The sequence below is a fragment of the Tachypleus tridentatus genome, chromosome 8 (genome assembly GCF_004210375.1).
Source record: "Tachypleus tridentatus isolate NWPU-2018 chromosome 8, ASM421037v1, whole genome shotgun sequence".
Taxonomy (NCBI): domain Eukaryota; kingdom Metazoa; phylum Arthropoda; class Merostomata; order Xiphosura; family Limulidae; genus Tachypleus; species Tachypleus tridentatus.
The window spans coordinates 22,912,481-22,922,681 of NC_134832.1; the positions used below are offsets into that span (position 1 = coordinate 22,912,481).

The following is a 10,201-nucleotide window of genomic DNA, read 5'->3' on the forward strand; positions in this document are numbered from 1 at the left end:
AGTTGTATAACATAATTAGTTATATTTTACAGCATGTAACTGTATAATGTAACTTCAGTTTTGTTGCATGATATATAACTGTAGAATGTAATTTTAGTTTTGTTTTATAACATCTAACTGTATAATATGGCCTATGTTTTTATAAATGTATCTAGTTCATTGAAATTATTTTGAATTTTGTGAAAGATGCACTTGTTAAATCATAATGCTCACATGCTACAGATCTAATAATTATAAGGTGTTAGGTAGCTACAGAAAACAAATGGTTAAGGAATCACCTTCATTGAAAAAAAAAGTTATTTTCTATTTTAAAGGTTGTTTTGCAGCATTCTGTTTTGTTTTTATTATAAATATGATTTATTTTGAAATAAAAAAGGCTTACACAGAGGAAACTTTATCTTATATAGACGTTACATATGTGCTTATATTTATAGTTTCATATGTTTGTATTCCAGGTACTCTTTTAAGTTACTTTAGTTGTAGCTTGCACCACAAGAAAATAATTTTATTAGATTATGTACAAGTGTATTACTTACAATTTCTTAACAGTCTCTGAAGATGCTGAAAACTCCAGAGTTTATGCCTTATGTTGTGTTTATTTCTGCACCTCAAGTGGAGCTTTTAAGACAGATGCATGAGAACGGTCGTCACCATGGGTACACTAGTATGAGAAGTCTAACGGTAATTTCACTGCTAAAGAAAGTTTGTTATCTTTCACAGCCTCTTTCAATAAACAGTAAAACTAGTGTACCTATATTATTATATAACAAAAAATAAATTTAATATTTTCATACAAATGAATTTTCAAAATACCTATATGTGTTGTAGTTTCATGGAGCTGCTGTTGTAAACTTTACATATAAAAGTTTGAGGTTTTATCCTACTTCTTTTGCAAGGCTTAAATATTAATGTGCATAAAATATGTTTTTGTTTTATGACTTTTATAACTAAATTTAACCTTTCCCTATTATCTTTCCATGTGTAAGTTTACATATCTTACACATGTAAATACTCTTTTTTATTATGTACTGGCATCTTCTACTAACAGTATTATCAATCATTTAATATTTAGTTTGTAAATATTGAAGTATTCAGTCTAGTAGATTATCTGTTTCACTACAACCTTCACTTCAGTTATTCATTGACAGTGTACGTATCATTATTAACATTTTACAATGTTGTATTCAAACATTAATTAAACAACTTTGTTATCAACGTATGCCAATAACACTGGTATGAAAGCATAGTTTATAACTCATATGTTGATATTACCTAAGTTTTAACTACTTAATTTCAAAAATAAGCATTAAAAATTCTCAAGGTTGGATGCATCCAGTACATTAACTGGTCTGCACTTGACATCACCAATGCTTTTTATGTAATTTAGAAATTCAAAGATGCAAAAACAGTTACTTTATAAATATTTGACTTTATAAACTAACTTATATGTTCTTTATCAGTGCAGCAGACTTCACAGTCCTCCTACTTTTTTGATGTTAGTATGCAGGTATGCATGTTTTTAAGAGTGCATTTATACTGTAGAAGTTGAACATGATTTTAGATATTCATAGTAGGAAAGAAACTTTTATTTTGTGCATGTGTGTTTTTCAATAAATATATTTCTAAAATCTGATCGAGAGACTGAAAATAATTGCTTAATTGTAATCCACATAATCTTGATGGAATTAAAGGCATGGCACTGCAATACAATATCTTTGAACAGCAATGCATGCTTGTGTATGGGGAATATGATTTTAGTTTTATTTGATTTAAAATCAGTTAATATTTGATAGCAAAGTCATTAGATGCTGCATTTTTTAATGTTCAGCATCATGGAAAGTTTAATCAGTTGGCTTTCAGTAAGTCAAAAATACACTTATTTTTGTATTTGTTCATGATAATGCTGTTTTATCTAAAATATAATTTGAAATACACTTTACATTGTTTTAAATTATATTGTAATTGATCATCAAAATTGGTAGTTCTGTCATTTGATTTATGTACATTTTATATTTTATTTTAATTTAATATGTCTATTGTTCAGAACTTTTTTTTTGTATTTAAAAGTGAACCTGCATGTAGCTTCTTCAAACTGAATTTTGCATGAACACAATTTTTTGTTTGTTTTGTTTGTTTTCATCCCTTATAGTTTGAGAAAGCTATGGGGCGTCATGGGTCTCGTCGTGCCCGAACCCTTGAAAGCTTAGCATCCTTGTATGAGGTAGGAAATAAAATCTTGCTCTGCTGTGGTTTCTTTTAAGTTATAGTTATAAAACTGGACAATAAACTTGAACTCTCAGACAAAAGTATACTTGTAGCTGTAGGTTAGAGCAATCTCCTGTAGAAGTACTATGTCAATATTTTTTAAAGCCTAGAATTATTATTATTTTAATATATTTGATTTAAAGTCATAGGGATTGCCCTCTTTTAAGTTCTGTTATTACAGGTACAGTTAAGCTTAAAGTTCTGACAGTAGGCTTAATATTAGATTGTAGGCTTTTTCTTTCATATTACTTTTTAGATAACTACTAGTACTGGTTTATAGGATGAAAAAGTTTGTAAGTGTTTTTTCCCAGGCTACAATGGTAAAAAAGTAGTGTAAGTGTTAAGTGCTCACAGTTTTGACAGGCAATAGGTGCATGGAGTAAGTTTTATTTGAAAATTCAAATCTGATATAGGCACATTTAAAGGAGGTAGTAGTGAAGTTAGGTTTAAAGAGAAATTAGAAACTGTTATAAATAGGGCAGAGACCATGGAATTATGGGATATGGTGGCAAGATTTAAAGAGGAAATTAAGCTTTTGTGTGTGCAGAATACAGTGGGTAATAATAACTTTCAAGAAACGAAAACACTACTAATAAGGCTGTAGTGACAGATTTAATTATAAAGTAATTAAGTAATTATATTAAGTAACAGATTTCAGTCTTTAGCTTGTACAGATGAACTTGAGGAGTGAGGGATAACAAAAGTACCTGATAGGGATGGGAATGAAAAATGTAATTGTTATAGAAGATTATTTAGTACAGCAGATGGGTAGGATAGATTGTGGGGTGAATAGGGAGAAAAGAATTAAAATATGCTGTCCATGGGTAGAGGTAGAGGATATAAGTGACAGAGCAAGTGATATAGTAAAGAGTGCTAATTGTGCAGTCTTTGTTATGCACATTGAGGGTAATGATGTAGAGAAGGGTAGGTAAAAGGAGCTTATTGTTAAGCACAAAGCATTAATCAGGGCATTCAAAGGAAAGGGTTATAATAACTTAATTCTGTCAGTGATACTGCTAAGACATAACTGTGAGGATAAAATTATAAAATGTATATAAGGCTTAATGCTAGTCTTAGGTATTGTAGAATAAGGTTGGCAGGTTTAACTTGTGGAATCATTTCAGTGAAGTAAAAAAAGCCTTTTCAAATGGATATGTATATATATATATATATATATCTAAATAAAATAGGGATGGCTTGTTTTGGAAGGGCTGTTAAATTTAAGGACGATTTTAAAATAAGATTAGACAGTGAAAAGGACCTGATTAATGGAAAAAGAAATATAGGAAGGGGTTATAGTGTGACAACAAGGTACAGAGATAGTTTTAATGATATGTTAAGCCATACTGTTATTATTGTACCCTAAAAATGCAAGAAGTAAAATGGATGACCTTAGAGAAGTGGTCAGAACAGAGAAATTTGATACAATGAGAATAACTGAAAGCTAAATTTTTATGATAGGAATTTCTTGAAAATGTAGAGTACTAAATGGAAGGATAGGAGCGGTTTGATATGTAAAATCTGAATTAATACTGTTCTGGGTAAGGATATTAGAGCTAATCAGTAATGTCACAGGGGAATGGCAGGGTAGGCTAAAACCCCTGCCTTTTTGCTCTTATGCCTAAAATGTGTCTTTTATTTCATTTTTAAAACTTGCCCATACATACTAAAAAGCATCTAATTTTTCACACTTTGCTTGCTGTGAGTTATTAGGGAAAAAAAAAATATTTCACCCTTTTAAGTGAGTGCCATATAGGAACTTGTAAATCTTTACAATAAACAAGTAGTATGATATGTTGTCAAGTGTTAATATGCAAGAATTTACAATTTGATTTTATATCTTGATAAGTACTTTTAAGACCAAATGAAAAGGAGTACTTGTTATTGTTTTTTATCCTATGTATATCAAAGGCAACTCATAGTTTTCCCTAACACACACATACCCCCCACCACCGAAAAAAAAAAGTGTCTTGCATTATGGTGCTAAATGGGTTCTTTCTTGTCAATGATTCCCTTTCCTTTGAATGTCTTCTGCTTGTTATTGAAGCTGATAGCAATGAGATTGACTATTTGTGTTAGTAGTTATAAGGGCAGAAGGTTTTTATTGGAATTTATTACAAACCAACAGATGAAACTGATGAAATTAATGAGAAATGCCAGAGTGAGATGAAGAATTCAGCTGTTAATGACATTATAATTATGGAAATTTTCATTTTTTGCATATAAAATGAGAAATATTAAAGTCAAATCATGAGAGGGACGAGGTTTTAAAAACTATTCAGGATAGCTTTGTTCAACAATTAGTTTGAAACCTACAAGGAACAGTGCTATTTTATATTTGCTATTAACTTATAATAAAGCAATGATTGATGTGATGGAGGTTGTTGACCATCTGGATGTAGGTAATCATTGCTCAATTAGATTTTAAGTTTTACTCCATATGTAAATAAAGAATAATGAGGTTTCAGTTTTCAATTCTAAAAAAAGCAAATTTTGAAAACATAAGAATTACCTGCATTGAATTGGTCAACTGAATTAGTTAAAGGTAATGATCAACTGTGGAAAACTTTTTAAATAAGTTATTAAATATTCAATGTTAGCATGTTCTCATAGACAAAAATGGGTGGTTGCAGGTAAAGGCCAGGTTAGCATATAGAGAGTGGGTATAAAGATGGAATTAACAAAGAGTTTTTGCAAATATAAGAAATTTAAGTTGACTACACTGATGATAGATTTGGAAGATTATAGAAAAACGAGAGTTGACCAAATGGGAAATTAAGAAACAAAAATGTATATGAAAAATGGTTGGTTAAAAATGTAAAAAGTAATATTGAAGATTTTTTTAATACATTAAGGGTAAGCAAAGTGTTAGGATGGGAGTAAGACCTTTGAGGGATAATACAGAAAATCTGATATATGATGATTATGGGATAGCTAAGTTCCTAAACTTTATTTTTTTTCAGTTTTTAAAAACAAATATTTAAGCAATATCCATCATACCGAACAGTTGCCAGATGAAAATAAGGTTGAATGTGATTATCACTTTGATTCTCAGTTTCTTTAAAAAACAATAGGAGTTTAAAGAATGATATGTAAGACTGGTGCAGATAATATTTACCCAAAGGTTTTGAAAGAGGTACAGGAACTTGTGAAGTTGTATGATGTTATTCATGTTTTTGAGGGAGGTGATAAAATGGGTCCCAGTATTTAAAGGGTTATCAGTTTTACATCAGTGATGGGAAAAGGTTTTGAAAGTCTGATAAAAGATGTATTTCCAAATTAACAAAATTCAAACTCTCTGTTGGATAGTCAGTATTATTTCACTAGGGGAAATCTTGTTTCACTAATCTTTTGACATTCTTTGAAATGGTCACTGCTTATATAGGTGATGGTACTAGTGGATTTTCAGAACACATTTGACAAGGTGCCATATAAATGGCTTGTTAAAAATGTTATGTTTATGGGTGTGGGTGTGAATATGCTAGTTAATTGAATATAAAACTGGTTATATGAAAGAAAGCAGATGACTGTTGTAAACAGACTTCAGTCAAACTCTGTATCATGATTGGGGTATCTAAGGGTCCAGCTTTAGGTTTTTCTCTATTTGATTTACATCAGTAATATAGATGAAGAAATGGTCAATATATTATTTAAGTTTTGGGTGTTTGCAGCTGTGAGGAGGATACTGCTGCTTTGAAAAAGAATTTGGATTATTTGGTGAGTTGGACAAAGAAATGGCAAATACCTTATAAGTATAATAAATGCAAGGTAGAGCATATAAGATATCACAGTTTAAACTATAAGTTTCTCAAGCTATCCAAGTAATCTGCTGTTGCTAGTGGTAGGACAAATAGTAATTTAGGTTGTATCTCTAGAAATATTGAATAAAAGTCTAAGACGTTATAATGTCATTGGTTAGGCTCATTTGGAGAATCTTCTTCAGTTTTAGGATCTTACCTAAGAAATGACAATGAATTGTTGGAGAGGGTTCAGTACTGGATAGAACTTTATCAAATTTTGTATGAGATATTTAAACAAAAATATCAAAACCTTTATAAATCTAGGAGCAAAAATTACATAATTTTTAAATTTATTTGATTATGTAACAGTTTTTGTAAATTGTGCATGAGATAATACATATATTGAGGTGCCAAGAAAAATTATACTAACTTCATAATGCCCAATGACATATGATCAAACACATTATAATCATACAAACATCAGTTGTGTTTAATTTATAAAAAAATAAGTTTTCATCTGTATGTCCCTGAATATAGGAAGTGAGGTATGCATGAGATTGAAGACTAAAAATCCATCACAGAATATATTTTCCATGGTTTTGACAGGACAAGTGCAGTAGAAACAAAAATCATCATTTAAAAAAATTTTCTTATATGCATGGATATTATCAGCGAGAAACTCATAAATATATGTATTTTCTAACTGTGTTTTATAGTAATATTTAGGCGTGTTAGTGTTGTAGATATCTCAAATTACCTTAGAGGAACTCTAGTGATTTTGAAAGAAGGTATTATTGTAATTGAACACCACCTATTTAATCATTTGTTGCATACATATGTGTATTTGTTTCTAAATGTGTATGGTTTTACTTTTTTAGTATTTTGAATAATGTTTTAGGATATATCATCACTAATTAGAAGGGACTAATACTTGTAGAATTTACTACTGTTCACAAAATTGCACATTAATTTCTTTCTATGTAGGATGAAGAGCTTAAGTCTACAATTGAGGAGAGTGGACGATTACAGCGGGCATATGAGAAGTATTTCGATCTAATGTTAGTAAACAACAATTTTGATAAAACTTTTGAGCTTTTAGAAGAAGCAATTAACTCCTTGAGCACAGAGGATCAGTGGATTCCAGTGTCATGGGTGTACTAGAATTCCACAGACTCTGGTATCCAGGATGATACGAATACAAGTATTCCTGATGTAATTTTTATCTCATTGTTAAAGCCTAAAACTCAAGCAGTTTATCCTTCACTTATAGATGGATGGTATTTTCCATGTTTAGATGTTTACTGATGTGGAAAGCAGGTAAACTTTGATGTGTTTCTCATCACTAGCATTCATTATGTGTTGAGGATTGTGCAATGCAGATTTGCCATACTTGAACTGTTAGATCATTCAGTGAAACAGTGTAAAAATTAACTTTTTTATCTGAACTAAAACAATCTCTTTGGGTTGGAGCTGTACCTTTTTTAAGTTCTTAATTTAGAAATAATACCTTTTTTCCTGTTTACTTTTCTGTGATTGAGAAAAATGATATTAATATTGTTTTATTCTGTTAACACCAAGTTCTTAATTATGCAAGATCCTGGGTTATATATGGTGCACTTTCCATGATTTATCAGTTAATTGCATTTATTGTTAACAAATATATTAGTATTTAACAGGTGTGTATAGTTAATGACAGATTTGCTACAGTTAGACAAATAAGACATTTGGTTTATAACATGTTTTAGAATTGTTTGAAATTAGAACAGTTTTAATATACTATGATTTGTGCAAGTCAATTAAATATATAGAATAAATTTCGCATTCTGAAGTAAGAGAAAAATACTTTGGTAAATTTTTTCCTGGAAATAGTTGTTAAGGATTCTATTGTACTCCTCATCTGATATGATTTATAAACTGTACTGATGATAAAGTGTGTGGCAACTAATAAAATTTTGGATTTGCCATAAATTATTCTTGGAAACTGCATTGGTAAATTCAGTTTCTGCCATGGGTAAAATAAAAATCTTGCTACTGGGTGCTTAGAACTGTTATTAATATGACATTTACATCTGAAATTTTTCAATAATTGGTAAACTTTTTTTTTTTCAACATTTGCATATCTTTTGTAAAAATCTCTTTGACTAAGAAAAATAGTTTAAATAAAGTGTTGGTATTGTAGTCTTGTATAAACAGAATAATATATCATATAATAAATTAAAGAAACATTCCTGAAAGCTTAAATATAATATTTTTGTAGTTATAAAAATGTTAACATCGTGTAGATTTTAAGATTATTTAACAAAGTCTAATTAAGTATATTGGTCGGTTTTATGTTCTTCAACACAAATAAAAACTTTTTTCTCCACAATTTCGTTCGTAGTGATATATACGCAAACGAAATAGAAATCTGTATGTGTTATTTAGAACTACAGTTGTTTTGTGGTACTATAAAGTATTAAGATGGAGTAAGATGTAATTCGTTTTATAGAGTTATTTATTTAAATAGGGCAGTTTTGACACTGAAGAATTACAATGTCTTTTTAAATTTTATTTCTATTTGTTTTGTGGAGAAATTTGTGAATGTAACAGAAATTAACCTTAGTAATTGATTAAAAGTTTATTTTAATAAATATACTTTGAGACTGATATTCATATTTCTTGCTGGTTTTTATTTTGATTTAATTCAAATGTTTAAAAGATGTAATAGTTTTATACTTCTGTTTTTATTGTAATACAAATATATTAAAAGTTTCTTTTTCATTAGTATAGTATTAAAAGGGTTTTCTTGTTGTGTCTTTCTCTAATTATTGTAACAAAATACTTTTTCAATTTCCTTTTACAAGTACTTGTTTATATAGCTGAAAATTAGTAGTACAAGCAAAGAAACAGTTAAAATTCCTCATTTATGAACTGTTTCATTGTGTTTTTTTTCTTTTCTTGTTTTTCCTAATTTTATCTCTGTACATTGATTTATATCCTACATGAACTGTGTTTTAATTTTAATGAAGTGTCACTTTTAACTAAGTACTCTGATCTTCTTTATGATAAATGTGAGAAAATAAAAATGGCTTATTTTCAATCAGGGTTTACAATTGCTCAATAATCAACAGCTTTATGTTTGTTTTCATTCTATAGTTATCATGAGAGGTTTCAGAAAACATCCAAAAACCAAGTCTTCTTATGACAGGATAGATTTTTATACGTTATAAACTATGTTTACAGTATTTAATAATTTACTGTTCTTGTTTGTAAATTTTGTAGTTAAATTTACAAATAAATAGTTTGCAAAAGGATTGGGAGTGAAGAGATATTTATTTTTTCTGTTACACAGGATATATATACCCAAAGCTCTGTTAAAGTTTCAAAACAGACCAACTAAGACTCAGTTATCCTAGTTTCCCCTGTGGGGCAGCAGTAAGTCTAGGGATTTACAACGCTAAAATCAGGGATTCGATACCCTCAGTGGACACAGCAGATAGCCCGATGTAGCTTTGCTGTGAAAAAACAACAACAAAAACACAGTAATTCTAGATTTGGAGTAGTAAACTGTTATGAATGCATATTCAACACTCACTGGTCGAAACATCAGTGCCAGTAATCATGGGATAACTTGGGTTACTAATTCCATTATATTATTTTATGAAGAAATAAAAATTTAAATTGAGAAGGAATCGAACTAATGACCTTAGTAATCGACTAAGTTGTCATGCCTCTGGCATCATCTGTAGTTATTAACCTAAAATAACTTTGGTAACAATTAGTGTTGGTCAATGTAATGTGTTACTGTATAAGAGGTATCTTCAATGAGAGAAAGATTGTCGATCCAATGTGAACATTCTGTCTTGTTCTGTTACAAGTTCTTACAACTTTGGTATTTGAAAACAGTGATCCTAACAACGAATGCACACAAGATACCTAGTTGTAAATATCACAAGACTATTAAACTTAAGTAAATTATTTGTTTACTTATTAATATTTGTCATGAAATATTAGTATGAGGCCTATTATATTTTAACACTAATTTTTTTTTTATCTAGTCTCTTTCGCGATTTCCAAGGATTAGAAAAATGTATGATAATAGTATTCTAATCACACCATGTTCACAATGTTGATTGCTGACGACGCGTTTTGCTCAATTCGGGTCGGCTGGTACACAGTGAATACAGTTGTGGTGACAACATTATTTACACAAGCTA

At 29.6% G+C, this 10,201-nt stretch overlaps 1 protein-coding gene across 18 annotated transcripts in view; it reads left to right on the forward strand.

Moving 5' to 3' along the window:
- Window positions 1–9,298, forward strand: part of LOC143258664 (protein PALS2-like) — a 113,782-nt gene extending 104,484 nt beyond the window's left edge. For 10 of the 18 annotated variants that reach the window (XM_076518026.1, XM_076518024.1, XM_076518012.1 and 7 more), the window contains 4 exons: window positions 550–681; window positions 1,466–1,507; window positions 2,150–2,221; window positions 6,990–9,298. In XM_076518026.1, coding sequence (XP_076374141.1) covers window positions 550–681; window positions 1,466–1,507; window positions 2,150–2,221; window positions 6,990–7,166 — 423 coding nt within the window. In that variant the 3' untranslated portion in view covers window positions 7,167–9,298. Of the gene's footprint in view, window positions 1–549; window positions 682–1,460; window positions 1,508–2,149; window positions 2,222–5,936; window positions 5,983–6,989 lie in introns of all 18 variants that reach the window. The other 8 variants (XM_076518015.1, XM_076518010.1, XM_076518017.1 and 5 more) reach the window with 6 other exon arrangements.
- The last annotated feature ends 903 nt before the right edge of the window (window positions 9,299–10,201 follow it).